Genomic DNA, 17500 nt, shown 5'->3' with positions numbered 1-17500 from the left:
ACTGACATCCTCATCTGTAAGCTCTTGCCTCATCTCATATGAGGTGACCTCCGCCCTTCGCTGATGAGCGTACTGGTCAGTATTGACTGACAACCTCATCAGTAAGCTCTTGCCTCATCTCATATGAGGTGACTGCCCACCTTCGCTTATGAGTGTACTGGTCAGTAGCATTCAAGTGGTTAACACAGTGTATTGACTGACAGCCTCATCTGTAAGCTCTGTCTCATCTCGTATGAGGTGACTGCCCACCTTAGCTTATGAGCGTACTGGTCAACAATAATAATAATAATAATGGTACTTATATAGCGCTGAATCTTGTGCATAGACAAATCTAAGCGCTTTCGCACCAGTCATTCTCACGCACGCATAACTCTAAAACTGGAGAAACTAAAGACAAGGAAGAGGCAGGGAAGGGAGGCTATTTTGGGAAGAGGTATGTTTTAAGGCCAGACTTGAAAGAGCTGAGTGTGGAGACTTGACGAAGCGAAAGAGGAAGTTCATTCCAATTGCAAGGTCCAGAGACAGAGAAAGAACGGCGGCCAACAGTCGAGAGTTTGAATCTGGGTATGCATAAGTGGAGTGGATCCGAAGCTGATCGTAGTGAGTGAGATGGAGTGTAGAGGTGAAGGCAGCCACAGAGATAGGAAGGGGCTGATTTGTGAATACATTTGTAGCATAGAGTGCTGATCTTGTACTTTATTTGGTGTGAGACAGGGAGCCAGTGGAGATGTTGCAAAAGAGGAGTGATGTGCTCAGATCTTTTCTTTCTGAGAATTTTGTATGGGCTGAAGGGACTGAATGGATGAAGCAGGCAAACCAGTCAATGGGTTAATAATGTTGCTGCTGCTGCTGCTGCAGCCTCCGACTTTCCTCAGTGTTGTTCCATTATCATGAAAGGCATTCTCTTGCAGGTTATAAATTGTTTGTCTAATCCTCAGGGAGGCCAGGCCACCCCATGGGTGGTGATGGGTGATTTTGTTGGTTGGCGCCTGTGTGTGTGTGTGTGTGTGTGTGTGTGTGTGTGTGAGAGAGAGAGAGAGAGAGAGAGGGTGGGTGTGTTGTGTGTGGGAGTGTGTGTGTGTTGATGTGTGTGCGCGCCCTGATATGTTTGTGTGTGTGTGTGTGTGTGTGTGTGTGAGAGAGAGAGAGAGTGTGTGTGTGTGTGTGTGTGAGAGAGAGAGTGTGTGTGTGTGTGTGGGTGTGTTGTGTGTGTGTGTGTGTGCATGTGTGTGTGGGCGCTAATATGTGTGTGTGTGTGTGTGTGTGTGCGTGCGTGCTATTATGTGTGTGTGAGTGTGTGTGTGTGTGTGTGAAGAGAGAGAGGTAGTCAAGGCACATGCATGCATACTATCATAACTTGACTTGAGTGAGAGAGAGAGAGAGAGAGAGAGAGAGAGAGAGAGAGAGAGAGAGAGAGTTAGTGTGTATATACATATCTATGTACATGAAGATTGAAATGAACACATCTGTTTGCATGTGCTTGTGTATTGTGTGTGTGTGTGTGTGTGTGTGTGTGTGTGTGTGCGTGCGTGCATGTGTGCACACGTGGAGGGCTTATTGACACATTCAGTGAAAGAGAACAGAATAAATGATGAAGGAAGGGGAAAAAATGGAAAGAAGAAATGATTTGACTTGGCTGGGAGAGGGATTATATAGAGTGCCAGAGATCTGCTGTCAAAACAAACCTAGTGGAAAGGGAAAGTGGGTTTTTCCCTTTTTTTTTTTTTTTTTTTTTTTTTAAATTGTAATTTTGATTTTTTTTTCCCCATCCCTGCCATATATCTGAACATGTTTTACTCAGAACAAATAAGACGAAATGCTGGAAAAAAAGAAAAAGAAAAAGCAAATTGAAAAGGGAAAGAAAGAAAGGAGGAAAGAAAGAACAAAAGAAAATGTCGCTCTTTGTGACTTCCAAGCAACTGAGAGAAAGAGACCAAGAGAGAGAGAGAGAGAAAACAAACAAACAAACAAAAAACTTACACCCCTCTTCCATCCCCCCCCCCCCCCCCCCACACACACACACACCATACACCTTTTTTGTGAGCAAATTTTGTTGTTGTTGTTTTTTGTGCTTGTGAGGGGAAGTGGTGTTTGTATCATGGCAAGACTGTTGAGCATTCAGAGACAGGGAGAGTGAGAGAGAGAAGCCGAGGAATAGAGAGAGAGAGACAGAGAGAGACAGAGACAGAGAGATAGAGAGACAGAGAGAAAGAGAAAGGCAAGCAAAGGAACAGAGAGAAACAGATAGAGTGAGAAAGAGAAGCAGAGGAACACACACACACAGAGAGAGAGAGAGAGAGAGAGAGAAGCAGAGGAACAGAGAGAGAGACAGAGAGAGAGAGAGAGAGAGAAGCAGAGGAACAGAGAGAGAGAGAGAGAGAGAGACAGAGAGAGACAGAGACAGATAGAGAAGTGGAGGAACAGAGAGAGAGAGAGACAGAGAGAGAGAGGGAGAGAGAGAGAGAAGCAGAGGAACAGAAAGAGAGGGAGAGAGAGAGAGTGAGAAAGAGAAGCAGAGGAACAGAGAGTGAGAGAGAGAGAGAGTGAGAAAGAAAAGCAGAGGAACAGAGAGAGAGAGAGAGAGAGAGATGCAGATTCAGATGTTTTTATCATACTTGGGTCACAGGCCTATATTAGTCTGTACAGCCTGAACTAAAATTACATACACAGAAGTAATTAGGAGGCGCAGAGGGGTATTAAGATCCAGATGAACACAGATGCATAAAATCTCTATGAAATGCGCGCGCTGCAGTCGGTACAGGAATATTGAGTGTTGTTGAGCATATGCTAGTTCAGACATTTATTTCACTCATTTGTATTGTATTGTATTGTATTGTATTGTAATTTTGTATTGTATTGTATTGTATTGTATTACTCATTTTTGTCACAACAGATTTCTCTGTGTGAAATTCGGGCTGCTCTCCCAAGACCAGGGAGAGCACGTCGCTACATTTAGAGCACCACCCATTTTTTTTGGTATTTTTTTCCTGCATGCATCTTTATATGTTTTTTTTGTTTTTGTTTTCCTGTTGAAGTGGATTTTTCTACAGAATTTTGCCAGGGACAACGCTTTTGTTGCCGTGGGTTCTTTTACATGCGCTAAGTGCATGCTGCACACGGGACCTCGATTTATCATCTGATCTGAATGACTAGCGTCCAGACCACCACAAGGTAAATACTGACGACTCTGACGGGGCTCGAACCAGCGCGCTCAGATTCTCTTGCTTCCTAGGCGGACGCGTTACCTCCAGGCCATTACTCCCACATTTAAGTTGTATGGACGGATGTTTTATTAACCATGCAGTAGAATACCACTGTTCCACGTATCAAACAATATGCTAGGTGGTGGTGCACTTAGAACGTGATCGTGTCAGTTTTTGTGAGATTTCTTTTTTCTTTTTTCTCGCTCTCTTAATTGCTTGAAAAACAAACTTGGATACAGGTGGACACATTGTGGGTATTTGTCCAGGACAATAAAATGGATACAGATGGTGTACACATTTAACAGGCAAAAAACCTTGTTAAAAATTTCAGAGGAATAGGAGGAGAGCATATATGTTAAAAAAAAAAAGAAAAAAAAAAGAAGAAAGGAAATGATGCTTGTCCTTGTTGTGCTTTTTGAAAATGTTTTTATGTATTTTTTTTTTCTTTTTTTTTCTTTCTACAAAACGCGCAGTGTCTGTTTTCTCAGTGTGTGTGTGTGTGTGTGTGTGTGTGTGTGTGTGTGTGTGTGTGTGTGTGTGTGTGTGTCCGAGAGAAAGAAAGAGCAAGCGAGAGAGAGAGAGAGAGAGAGAGAGAGACAGACAGGCGAGAAAGACTAATACAGAGAGAGAGAGAGAGAGAGAGAGAGAGAGAGAGAGAGAGAGAGCTGTGTGGTAAAGGTTTATATTAAAAAAAAAAAAAAAAAAAATAAAAAAAATAAAAAAAGCCTCTGCCCCCAAACCAGAACCATCAGCCAGAGCCACCCACACAGCCTGGTCCAGAACCAATATCACACACCCTGGCCTGTAGGATGCCTATTTGCACAGTTCTACAGGATGCTAATGGGCTGGGCTGAAGGAGGGGGGGGGATGAGATGAGTAGAGGGGGCTGGAGGGGATAGGGGGTGTGGGGGAGAAGGGGGGCTTTAGTATTGATTTACCCTCCTCCCTCCCTCCCTTTCCTCCTTCTCCTCTCTCTCCACCTTCTTTCCCTCCCCCCCCCACCCCTCCTCCACAACTCCACCCAATACTCTCTTCTCCCACTGATGTGTCCATATGCCTGCCCCTACCAGCAACCCCCCCCCACCCCCCACTCCACCCTGCCCCCCCCCCCTCCTCCCTCTTCTCCCATCCCTGCTAATCCCCCAACCACTGCAGCCACCACTCCCTCCCACTTCAAATCCCCACGCCCACCACCCCACATGCCCACCCCCTTTCTCTTTCTCCCACCAGCAACTATAGACCCCTAAATTCCTTCCTCCCTCTCCTTTTTCTCTGACATGCAGCATCCTTATTGTCTCCTCTTAGAGGCTGTTTGGGGGGTGGGGGTGGGGGTGGGGTATAACGGGGTATTACCCCACATATTTATGTCTATAGCTTTTGTGGTTGTTTTGTGGTTCTGGTCTTCTTTTTTTTTTTCCTTTTTTTTTCTTCTTCAGAACTTGGTGGAGCATTACAGATGTTATAGTGTAGTGTCCAACTGTTGTTGGAATTTTTGCTTTTATTATTTATTAGTTATTGCTTTATTCATTTCTTTATTCATTTAGTGCTTGTGGGTGCAAGGAGGGTTGATGGACGAAGCACGGAATGCTTGTATGATGGGTGGATTAGGTACTGCACCCATGATGCCGTTGCATTCGCAGATACATACACGGGTACAAGACAAGATAGATAAAAAGGGATAAGCTCCCATCCCCCCACCCCCACAGCTCATGCTCACACACATCCGTGCACACACACACACACACACACACACACGCTCACACACACATGCACACACACACACATACACACGCACACACACACACATGCGGTGTGCCTTACTCTCAAGCACACCCACACACTCGAAAGACATATCTGTGAACTGTAGACAAATCTAGTTGAACATTCCAGAAGATAAGAGAAACACAACATTTCCTGCAGAGATCACCAGCTATTCACACCGCCACAGAATCTTTTTTTTTTTTTTTTTTTTTTAAACCAGCTTAACCCTTTTAGTCATGCGCAAAGAATGTTAGTGCATGAGTCCCAGTATTCTTTCTTTTTTGACTCACTTATGTGAACAAAGTGAGTCTATGTTTTAACCCGGTGTTCGGTTGTCTGTGTGTGTGTGTGTGTGTGTGTGTGTGTGTGTTTCTGTGGTAAACTTTAACATTGACATTTTTTCTGCAAATACTTTGTCAGTTGACACCAAATTTGGCATAAAAATAGGAAAAATTCACTTCTTTCCAGTCATCTTGTTTAAAACAATATTGCACCTTTGGGATGTTTTTTTTTAATTTTAATTTAATTTTTTTTTTTAGCTCCACAGCAGCAGTATTCAGTGATTTAAAAACTATTCCTAAAAAAGGAATAAATCATTGACCCTTTTTAGCTGTTGACTGCCAGTCTGTGATATTGTCTGCATCTGTTATTGTTGACATTGACAGTGGTGGTTCTGAAATGATATTTGTTCTCAGTATCAAAACAGTTTCAGTTTCAGTTTCAGTTTCAGTAGCTGCTACAAGGAGGCGTCACTGCGTTCGGACAAATCCATATACGCTACACCACATCTGCCAAGCAGATGCCTGACCAGCAGCGTAACCCAATGCGCTTAGTCAGGCTTTGAGAAAAAAAAAAGAAGAAAAAAAAAGAAGTAAATCAATAATTTTGTATTTATATTTGTATTTGTATTTCTTTTTATCACAACAGACTTCTCTGTGTGAAATTCGGGCTGCTCTCCCCTGGGAGAGTGCGTCGCTACACTACAGCGCCACCCATTTTTTTGTATTTTTTCATGCGTGCAGTTTATGTTTTTCCTATCGAAGTGGATTTTTCTATATAATTTTGCCAGGAACAACACTTTTGTTGCCGTGGGTTCTTTTACGTGCGCTAAGTGCATGCTACACACGGGACCTCGGTTTATCGTCTCATCCGAATAATAGGTAAATACATAAAAAAAGAACTACTACTACTAATAATAATATTTATAAGGCGCATCAAAACATTGTGGAGGAATTTGTTGAATGTTTATACAGAGTAAATAAGCATCATTTTCTGGCCTTGGTGTTCATCAAGAAAAAATAGAGGGGTGTGAGGGGGAGCACATCAACAGTCAGTATGAAAGGACCAAAGTGCTTTGGATGCTGATAAAGTTGCACAGATAATGTGTAAATTGTGCTGCTTTCTGAATAACTTATGCATGGTTCAGAGGTCAGAAAACAGGTTCAGTGGATCGGGGGTTAAACGTCCAAACATTGCTCACATGCGTCATACAGTTCTGAGGAAAATAATGTTCAGGGTGTGATAAGTTCAACTGAAAGAGCTGAAGTGAATCTTCTTGTAGATTGAGTTTAAAAAAAAAAAAAGATAAAAAAGACAACAACAACAAGAAATAAGGACACAAATGAAAACTAAAACAAACAAACAAACAAACAAAACAACACCACAACCAACTAAAATGTAAGTGTACACACTGAGTTTTTCACACAAGAAAATGAAAAAAAAAAGTACAAACATTTTAAACAGCTAGCTCCAAAGGAACAATCTTCTTCTTTTCCAGATCCTCAGTGAGGGGAGGGGGAGGGGGTGGCAGTGGGTAATTGCACCAAAGCAAGCGATGCATATTTCATCCAGGGACTCATCATGCATGCATGCTGTCGCCCGATTACCAGCTGGGAGGGGAAGGGGGGTGGGGGGGGGGTGGCAACCTTCACACTGGGGGACCAACCCCTCTGACAGCAACATTGACCACATCGTAAGATCTGTTGTGATCTAACATATACAAGTTTTTAGATTGATATGCACTTGTATGTATCCTAATTTCTACTGTATCTTGTGTTTGTGTATGATTTTTGATTTATGTTTTTACCTTGTTATGTACTATCCCTGGACAGCAGCAGCCAGCTTTCCCACACAATAGGAAATTGACTTACCTTTCTCTCTCTCTCTCTCTCCCCACCCTCCCTCCACCACCACCCCTCACCCCCCCTTGACAGAGTTTGAAGCGAACACAAGTCCACTGTGTTGTTCTGACACAAGCCGAATTGTGTGACTGAGAGTGTTGAGTTTAAAATATTTGGCACTGGGGAGTGTGTTTTTCACACAGGAAACTTGGCGGTGAACAAGTCAGGGAAAAGTCTGTTGTATGAAATACGGGCATGAAGTCGAGTAATGGCTTAGGACTGAAGCCAACAATTCACTATCAAACCCGGACTGTCACAACCCCATTTACCTGTTAGTATTATATTGTCAGTTCAACAGACTCCAGATCATGTCATCCCCCCCCCCCCCCCCCCCCCCCCCCCCAGGATTGATTACATGTCGTGCTGAGATCAAGCTGGTTGGTTGGGGTTTTTGACTCATTTGTGTAAACAAAGTGAGTCTATGTTTTAACATGGTGTTCGGTTGTCTGTGTGTGTGTGTGTGTGTGTGTGGTAAACTTTAACACTGGCATTTTCTCTGCAAATACTTTGTCAGTTGACACCAAATTAGGCATAAAAATAGGAAAAATTCAGTTCTTTCCAGTCATCTTGTTTGAAACAATATTGCACCTCTTGGATGGGCACAAAAAAAAAAAAAAAAAAAAAAAAATGAAGCCTAATTATATGCAAACTGCATTTAATGTTATATTTATATTTTTGTATTCTCTAAACTTGGCACTTTGATCTGATATTCTGACCCAACAACAAGAGCAGTCATTATTATCATTTTTTGTCAATGTTAAAGTTTACCATGGACACACACACACACACACACACACACACACAGACAACCAAACACCGGGTTAAAACATAGACTCACTTTGTTTACACAAGTGAGTCAAAAACCAAAAAAAAAAAAAAAAAAAAAAAAAAAAGGATGCATTTGATACCATGACTGAGTCCTTGTATTTTGTTGGTGTGTGTGTCTTCAGGTGTGAGAGCACGATAGAGCTGGTGGGGTCCTGCACCACTCTGGTGGCCGAGGCCATGCTGGCTGAAGACACCTTCACCATGGACCCTGTCTGCGCCACCCTGCTCTACGGTCAGTGTGGGTGGTGGGTGGGGGGTTGGGGGGCCGGGGGGTGGGCAATGGGGGTGAGAGAGAGAGAGTGTGTGTGTATATGTGTGTGTGAGAATAGAAGAAATGATCAAGCTCACATTTTTGTGTGGGTGAGTACAGAAGAAATTTGTGAGTATGGAAGAAATTATGAAACTCCAAATTTGTGTTGGGGGAGTATAGAACTAATTTGTGAGTATATACGAAATTGATTATGAAACTCCGAATTTGTGTGGGTGAGTACAAAACTAATTTGTCAGTATATGAGAAATTGATTATCAAATGCAGAATTTGTTTGGGTGAGTACAGAAGAAATTTGTGAGTATGGAAGAAATTATGAAACTCCAAATTTGTGTGGGGGAGTATAGAACTAATTTGTGAGTATATACGAAATTGATTATGAAACTCCGAATTTGTGTGGGTGAGTACAAAACTAATTTGTCAGTATATGAGAAATTGATTATCAAATGCAGAATTTGTGTGGGTGAGTACAGAAGAAATTTGTGAGTATATAAGAAATTGATTATCAAACGCAGAATTTGTGTGGGTGAGTACAGAACTAATTTGTGAGTATACAAGAAATTGATTATCAAACGCAGAATTTGTGTGGGTGAGTATAGAACTAATTTGTCAGTATATGAGAAATTTATTATCAAACGCAGAATTTGTGTGGGTGAGTACAGAAGAAATTTTGTGAGCATAGAAGAAATCACCAAACTCAAAATTTGTGTGGGTAAGTATAGAAGAAAATTCGTTTTTCTAGCTCGGAATCAAAAGTGAACTTTTGTGTGGTAATTTGATGGTTTCGCGCCCTGTCTTCCTCAGCACAGCTTATACAGTACAAAATTTGTATTTGTATTTGTATTTCTTTTTATCACAACAGATTTCTCTGTGTGAAATTCGGGCTGCTCTCCCCAGGGAGAGCGCGTCGCCATACTACAGCACCACCCATTTTTGTATTTTTTCCTGTGTGCAGTTTTATTTGTTTTTCCTATCGAAGTGGATTTTTCTACAGAATTTTGCCAGGAACAACCCTTTTGTTGCCGTGGGTTCTTTTACGTGCGCTAAGTGCATGCTGCACACGGGACCTCGGTTTATCGTCTCATCCGAATGACTAGCGTCCAGACCACCACTCAAGGTCTAGTGGAGGGGGAGAGAATTTCGGGTGCTGTGCCGTGATTCGAGCCAGCGCGCACAGATTCTCCTGCTTCCTAGGCGGACGCGTTACCTCCAGGCCGTCACTCCGCTTCAGGGGTTGGTCAGTGAGGAAGGGAGCGAACTGAGCTCACCGCTGTGTCAGTGCTGCCTGCCACAGGCGCCTGACCGTGGTGGTGTTGCAAATCATTCATTGTCATGTTGCTGTGTCAGTGGAATGAAAAAAAAAAAGTACAAACATTTTAAACAGCTAGCTCCAAAGGAACAGTCTTCTTTTCCAGATTCTCAGTGAGGGGAGGGGGGGGGGGGGCAGTGGGTAATTGCACCAAAGCAAGCGATGCATATTTCATCCAGGGACTCATCATGCATGCATGCTGTCCCCCCGATTACCAGCTGGGAGGGGGGGGGGGGGGGGGGGGGGGGGGCAACCTTCACACTGGGGGACCAACCCCTCTGACAGCAACATTGACCACATCCTAAGATCTGTTGTGATCTAACATATACAAGTTTCACTGCTGTGTCAGTGCTGCCTGCCCACAGGCGCCTGACCGTGGTGTTGCAAATCATTCATTGTCATGTTGCTGTGTCAGTGGAATGTTGGGCATGCAGGTCGTACATCCGCCGAGGAAGTGAGAGAATCTGAGCACACCGGTTGGAATCCCATAGTCACCAGTATTTTCTCCCCCCCCCCCCCCCCCCCTCCACTAGGCCTCGAGTGGTGGTCTGGATGCTAGTCATTTGAGCAGCGCGCGCTTGTAGCTTTTAGAGGCGTTTGATTGGCTGAGAGCGGACCAGGCAAGACGGGTCGTCTTTTCACTGTTAGCCGCGCAAAATTTGGCCAAGCAGAGCAGACCGATTGGCCTAGTTTGCATCAGTTTGACATGGTAAGTATATGTATCACCAAACATGGAGTATGATACAAACTCCTCCTATCTTGTGCAGCATGCACCTGGCGCACGTAAAAGAACCCATGGCAATAAAAGGGTTGTCCATGGCAAAATTCTGTAGAAAAATCCACTTTGATTGGAAAACAAATAGAATTGCAGGCAGAAAAAATACAGAAAAAAAAAGGGTGGCGCTTTCAGTGTAGTGATGCGTTCTTCCGGGGGGTGGGGGGGGGGGGGGGGGGGGAGAGCAGCCTGAATTTCACACAGATAAATCTGTTGTGACGTAAACAGTAACACAGTACAATACAGTACAGTTGAATGCAACGTGAGACGATGAACTGAGGTCCCCTGTGCAGCATGCACTTAGTGCACACGTAAAAGAACCCATGGCAACAAAAGGGTTGTCCCTGGCAGAAAAAAACTGCAAAAAAATGTGTGGGACTCTCAGTGTAGTGAGTAATACAGTACAATACAATACAATACAATACAGTACAATACAATGCAATGCAATGCAATGCAGTACAGTACAGTACAGTACAGTACAGTACAATACAATACAATACAATGCAGTGCCTGGCCACAGGCGCCTGACTGTGGAGTTGCAACTGACTGTCATACGATATATTGGGGGGGAGTTGCTGGCTAGTGTCTTGGCTGAGGCTGGGCTGGGCTTTCTTAAAGCTTGACTTGGACAGCTTTCTATCACGGCTTGTCTCTTCCAGAGATTGGGTTTTGTTTCTTCTTTTTCACAGCACCAAAGTACTGCTCAGGTCAACGCTGTGTGGTCCTGTGACACAAGATATGTGTGCGAGTGATTTGTTTTGAGGGAGAGTGTGTGTGTGTGTGTATGTTTGTGTGTGTGTGTGTGTGTGTGTGTGTGTGTGTGTTTGTGTGAGGTGGCGGTGTGTGTGTGTGTGTGTGAGTGTGAGTGTGGAACAGAAACTCAAGACAGTTGGTTGGAACTGGGAAGGAAGTGTTGGTGTTTTATCCACACACACTTGTGGGTGTTGTGCATGTACTTGAATCAGTGAACATGTTAGCAGGAGAATGAAAGATTTTAGATGCTGTAGTTTTTTATTTATAGTTTTTTTTTTCGTTTTTTTTGGTTTTAAACTCCCAGAATGATTTTTTAAATTCTTGATAATGTGCACATCACAGCTGGCAGTGAACCACTTCAGCCATGCAAACATTTGAACCTGTAGACTGGATTTTTTTCTGAAGGACTGTCACTTGGACCATATCTCACACACCTAGCTTGCACACACACACACACACACACACACACACATACGCATGCACACACGCATGCATACATACACACACACACACACACACACATACAGGTGGTTGGGCGGACAGGTTGACTTGTATCCAGACTGACATGCACAAACAAAACACACACACACGCACGCACACAATGCATGCATGAACGCACGCACGCACACACGCACACGCACACGTGCGCACACACACACACACACACACATTCTACTTGTCTAATCTCACAAATAAGGCATGGATACAATCCCCACACCAAAATGATGTAAAAAATGATGTAAAAAAAAAACCCTACCCAAAAACAAAAAAAAAACCCCACCAACTTTCGAACAAAAAAAGTTGTTTTTTTTTTCCTTCCAGTCATGTACTTGTTTTCCCAACAGGGACCATCGTGACGGACACCATCAACTTCTCCCCTGCGGCGGGCAAGGCCACGCCTAAAGACCGGGACATGGCGGGGCGGCTGGAGGAGGTGGTGGAGGGGGGGCTGGACAGGGACTCCCTGTATGAGGAGATCAAGGCGGCCAAGTTTGACCTTTCAGGTGGGTGGGGTGCTGGGGTTCCAGTCCCCGGGTTCCAGTCCCCCGGGTGGGTGAAGCATGGGATGGAGAGTTTTTGACTCACTTGTGTAGACAGAGTGAGTCTATGTTTTAACCCGGTGTTTGGTTGTCTGTCTGTGTGTGTGTGTGTGTGTGTGTGTGTGTGTGTGTCCGTGTGTCCGAGGTAAACTTTAACATTGACATTTTCTCTGCAAATACTTTGTCAGTTGACACCAAATTTGGCATAAAAATAGGAAAAATTCAGTTCTTTCCAGTCATCTTGTTTAAAACAATATTGCACCTCTGGGATGGGCACAAAAAAAAAGAAGAAGAAAAAAAAAAGAAGCCTAATTATATGCAAACTGCATTTTCTGTTATATTTATATTTTTTGTATTCTCTAAACTTGGCACTTTGACCTCTTATTCTGACACAACAACAAGAGGAGTCATTATTATCATTTTTTGTTCAAACAGGAACTTCTTTTGCTAAGCATGGAATTTTTTTTTTTTTTTTTGCAAACGTTTTGGTGCAGATAGTAAAAAAGGGAAATTACTCTGTAATTAATGCTAGGGGACTTAATTTATCACAAGTGAGTCTTGAAGGCCTTGCCTCTCTTGTTTTCCTATGTCTGCCATGTCGGCATAACTATATGTGCAGGCTCAGGCTTCGTGTGTCTGGACATGCAGAAGGCCCATCGCTCGGCTTGTATCACAGATTGACATAAGTTTACATTTGGGCCCAATGCAAAGTGAGAGCTGTATTATCAGTGGTTTCTCCAGTCAGTGGGAAACCATTTACGGCTTAGTCTTTTGTGAAGGACTGTGACTGTCAAACTAGGAGGCAAAATTGCACTGGCTCTTTGGTGCTACAGCCTTGTGGGCTAGTTGGTTTTGGGGAACCATCCCAACGCCCGCTGTCCTAAAACCCTCTTGGCAGAGAGAGTGGGGGTGTACTTGGGCAAGACACTCTCCACTATAATCAAATTCTAGCTCAAATAGTCGGAACAGCAGTTGCCTCCTCTGCTGTTCTGATGGTCATAGTCGGACACAACTGACTATCATATATATATATATATATATATATATAATTATATATATATATATATACGTGTTAAAGGTCCTGAAAACCATGTCAGCCTTAAGTTTCAGTTGTTTTGAAACTACCCTTGCATGCACACCCCTGAAAAGCAGTTCATTTCAGTTGAGTTCAGTTACTCAAGGAGGTGTCACTGCGTTTGGACAAATCCATATATGCTACAGAACATCTGCTCAGCAGATGCCTGACCAGCAGCATAACCCAATGGACTTAGTCGAGCCTTGAGTGACCAAAAAAAAAAAAGTAAATGAAGATACATAAAGTTTGGTTGCCTTTACATGGCGAGTTGAAAACAGTCATGCATGTAAAAGCCCACACGTACATAAGAATGAAAGTTCTGGGTTTTTTTTGTTTTTTTTTGTTTTTTTGTTTTGTGTGTGTGTGTGTGTGTGTGTGTGTGTGTGTGAATGATGAGTGCAAGAAGGCAGCTCTCAGTTAGCCCTGTTCTGCAAAGGACTCTGTGTTTGTAAATTGTTTAAAGCTAGGACCCTCTTCCAAGAATTTTTTTATTTGTGTATGGTAGTCAGTTTTGTCCGACTGTGACCATCAGAACAGCAAAAGGGGGCAAATGCCTGTCCTGACTATCTGGGCTAGCATTTGATAATAGTGGCTAGTGTCTTGTCCAAGTTACATCCCTACTCTCTGCTCAAGGGGGCTTTTTGGACAGTCAGCGATGGGATGGCTCCCAAAGGCCAACTAGCCTTTAGTGCAGTGCTGCAGCGCTAAGAGCCAGTGCAATCTTGCCATAGTCCTTCACAGGCACTATATATATATATATATATATATATATATATATATAATATATATATAATAGTCAGTCGTGTCCGACTTTGACCATCAGAATAGCAGAGGAGGCAACTGCTGTTCTGACTATTTGGGCTAGAATTTGATTATAGTGGAGAGTGTCTTTCCCAAGTTACATCCCCACTCTCTTGGCCAAGAGGGTTTTAGGACAGTCGGCGTTGGGATGGTTCCCAAAAAGCCAGCTAGCTCACAAGGTTGCAGCACTAAGAACCAGTGCAATTTTGCCTCCTAGTTTGAGAGTCATAGTCCTTCACAAAACACTAAGCTGTAAATGATTTCCCATTGACTGGAGAAACCACTGATAATACAGCTCTCAGTTTGCTGTTGGCACAAATGTAAAACTATATAAGTATCCATATAAATCAGTCAGAGTGAGAGTTGCAGCCCAGAAATGCAGAAGTTTCAGTTTTCAGTGGTTGTCACTGCATTCGGACATACCAGTACACACTACACCACATCTGGACATTGTCAGGCCTTGAGCACATGCATTTGTATCTGTGTACCCTCCAGAGTGGATTTCTTCTACATAATTTTGCCAGAGGACAACCCTTTTGGTTGCCTTGGGTTCTTTTTCAGTGCGGGAAGTGCGTGCTGCACACGGGACCTCAGGTTTATCATCTCATCCAGATGACTGGATGCTGGGTTTGATTTTTCCCAGTCAAACTCAGGCAGAAACGGCAAGAGCGAGAATCGAACTCAGACCCGCATGGACACAGTAGAGCAAGATATCTTAACCATTCTGCCACCTTCCTTCTTGTTCGGACACATGCCGACGGGTGCAATAGCCGAGTGGTTAAAGCGTTGGACTGTCAATCTGAGGGTCCCGGGTTCGAATCACGGTGACGGCGTCTGGTGGGTAAAGGGGTGGAGATTTTTCCGATCTCCCAGGTCAGCATATGTGCAGACCTGCTAGTGCCTGAACCCCCTTCGTGTGTATATACAAGCAGAAGATCAAATACGCACGTTAAAGATCCTGTAATCCATGTCAGCGGTCGGTGGGTTTTGGAAATACGAAAATACCCAGCATGCACACCCCCGAAAACGGAGTATGGCTGCCTACATGGCGGGGTAAAAACGGTCATACACGTAAAAGCCCACTCGTGTGCATACGAGTGAACGCAGAAGAAGAAGAAGAAGGACACATGCCAAAAATTACAGCACATAAAACAGGGAGGGTGGGGGGATTGTGGAGGGGGGGTGTGGGGTGGGGGGGGGGAAGGCAAATACCCATTCTGATATAAAGGTTCTGGGCAGAAGACTTAAGAAGAAGAAGAAGAAGAAGAAGACGGATGAATACTGAGTCAGTGGTGTGTGTGATTGCAGGTCTGAACAGCATGGAGATCCTGCGCAAAGACATGAAGATGGTGAGCGGGGACAGCCTGATGGTGGCCATGAGCTCCGTCACCATGGACATGGAGGTGAGTCTCCTGCCACTGTCTGCATGCCGTCATAGTTCTGTACCTTCCATCACTGTGACAAGATGAGTCTTACTGCTTTCTCTGTGCACACATAGTTCTGTGTCTTGTGTCACCATGGACATGGAGGTGAGTCTCCCGCTGCTGTCTGCATGCCGTCATAGTTCTGTACCTTCCATCACTGTGACAAAATGAGTCTTACTGCTTTCTCTGTGCACACATAGTTCTGTGTCTTGTGTCACCATGGACATGGAGGTGAGTCTCCCGCTGCTGTCTGCATGCCGTCATAGTTCTGTACCTTCCATCACTGTGACAAGATGAGTCTTACTGCTTTCTCTGTGCACACATAGTTCTGTGTCTTGTGTCACCATGGACATGGAGGTGAGTCTCCCGCCGCTGTCTGCATGCCGTCATAGTTCTGTACCTTCCATCACTGTGACAAGATGAGTCTTACTGCTTTCTCTGTGCACACATAGTTCTGTGTCTTGTGTCACCATGGACATGGAGGTGAGTCTCCCGCCGCTCTCTGCATGCCGTCATAGTTCTGTACCTTCCATCACTGTGACAAGATGAGTCTTACTGCTTTCTCTGTGCACATATAGTTCTGTGTCTTGTGTCACCATGGACATGGAGGTGAGTCTCCCGCCGCTCTCTGCATGCCGTCATAGTTCTGTACCTTCCATCACTGTGACAAGATGAGTCTTACTGCTCTCTCTGTGCACACATAGTTCTGTGTCTTCTGTCACTATGCACATGGAGATGAGTACTACTGCTCTGTGTGTGCGTTGGGTTACGCTGCTGGTCAGGCATCTGCTTGGCAGATGTGGTGTAGCGTATATGGATTTGTCCGAATGCAGTGCGCCTCCTTGAGCTACTGAAACTGAAACTGCACATGGAGATGAGTACTACTGCTCTGTGTGTGCGTGCCATCGTAGTTCTTTACCTTCTGTCACTATGCACATGGAGATGAGTACTACTGCTCTGTGTGTGCGTGCCATCGTAGTTCTTTACCTTCTGTCACTATGCACATGGAGATGAGTTCTACCGCTGTCTCTGTGCACACCGTCATAGTTCTGTGCCTTCCATCACCATGCACATAAAAATAAGTCCCCTGCTCTCTCTGTGCATGCCGTCATAGTTCTATACCTTCCGTCACCATGGCTTGGAGATGAGTCCTTCCGCTCTCCCTGTGCACACCGTCACAGTTCTGTATCTTCCGTCAACATGACATGAAAATAAGTCCTCTGCTCTCTCTGTGCATGCCGTCATAGTTCTATACCTTCCGTCACCATGGCTTGGAGATGAGTCCTTCCGCTCTCCCTGTGCACACCGTCATAGTTCTGTATCTTCCTTCAACATGACATGGAGATGAGTCGTACTGCTGGTTTCCATCACCATGCACATGGAGATGAGTCCTTCTGTTCTCCCTGTGCACGCTGTCATAGTTCTGTATCTTCCGTCAACATGACATGAAGACGAGTCCTTCTGCTGTCCCTGTGCATGTTGTCATAGTTCTGTATCTTCCGTCAACATGACATGAAGACGAGTCCTTCTGTTCTCCCTGTGCACACCATCATAGTTCTGTATCTTCCGTCAACATGACATGAAAATGAGTCCTCTGCTCTCTGTGCATGCCGTCATAGTTCTATACCTTCCGTCAACATGACATGAAAATGAGTCCTCTGCTCTCTCTGTGCATGCCGTCATAGTTCTATACCTTCTGTCACCATGGCATGGAGATGAGTCCTTCCGCTCTCCCTGTGCATGTTGTCATAGTTCTGTATCTTCCGTCAACATGACATGGAGATGAGTCCTTCTGTTCTCCCTGTGCACACTGTCATAGTTCTGTATCTTCCGTCAACATGACATGGAGATGAGTCCTACTGCTCTCCCTGTGCACACCGTCATAGTTCTGTATCTTCCATCAACATGACATGGAGATGAGTCCTTCTGTTCTCCCTGTCATAGTTCTGTATCTTCCGTCAACATGACATGGAGATGGGTCCTTATGCTGTTTTCCATCACCATGCACATGGAGATGAGTCCTTCTGCTCTCACTGTGCACACCGTCATAGTTCTGTATCTTCCGTCAACATGACATGCAGAT

At 44.3% G+C, this 17500-nt stretch overlaps 1 protein-coding gene across 4 annotated transcripts in view; it reads left to right on the top strand.

Annotated features, from left to right (window-relative positions):
* Window positions 1-17500, top strand: part of LOC143277957 (uncharacterized) — an 83806-nt gene that overhangs the window by 32646 nt on the left and 33660 nt on the right. For all 4 annotated transcript variants that reach the window (XR_013053816.1, XM_076582939.1, XM_076582940.1 and 1 more), the window contains exons 5-7: window positions 8095-8204; window positions 11923-12081; window positions 15302-15396. Coding sequence is in view for 3 of the 4 variants with exons in the window: in XM_076582939.1 (XP_076439054.1) it covers window positions 8095-8204; window positions 11923-12081; window positions 15302-15396 (364 nt within the window). In the remaining variant the exon portion in view is untranslated. The remainder of the gene's footprint in view (window positions 1-8094; window positions 8205-11922; window positions 12082-15301; window positions 15397-17500) is intronic.

Source organism: Babylonia areolata, chromosome 35 (genome assembly GCF_041734735.1).
Source record: "Babylonia areolata isolate BAREFJ2019XMU chromosome 35, ASM4173473v1, whole genome shotgun sequence".
NCBI lineage: Eukaryota > Metazoa > Mollusca > Gastropoda > Neogastropoda > Buccinidae > Babylonia > Babylonia areolata.
This window is presented reverse-complemented; position numbering and strand designations above follow the sequence as displayed.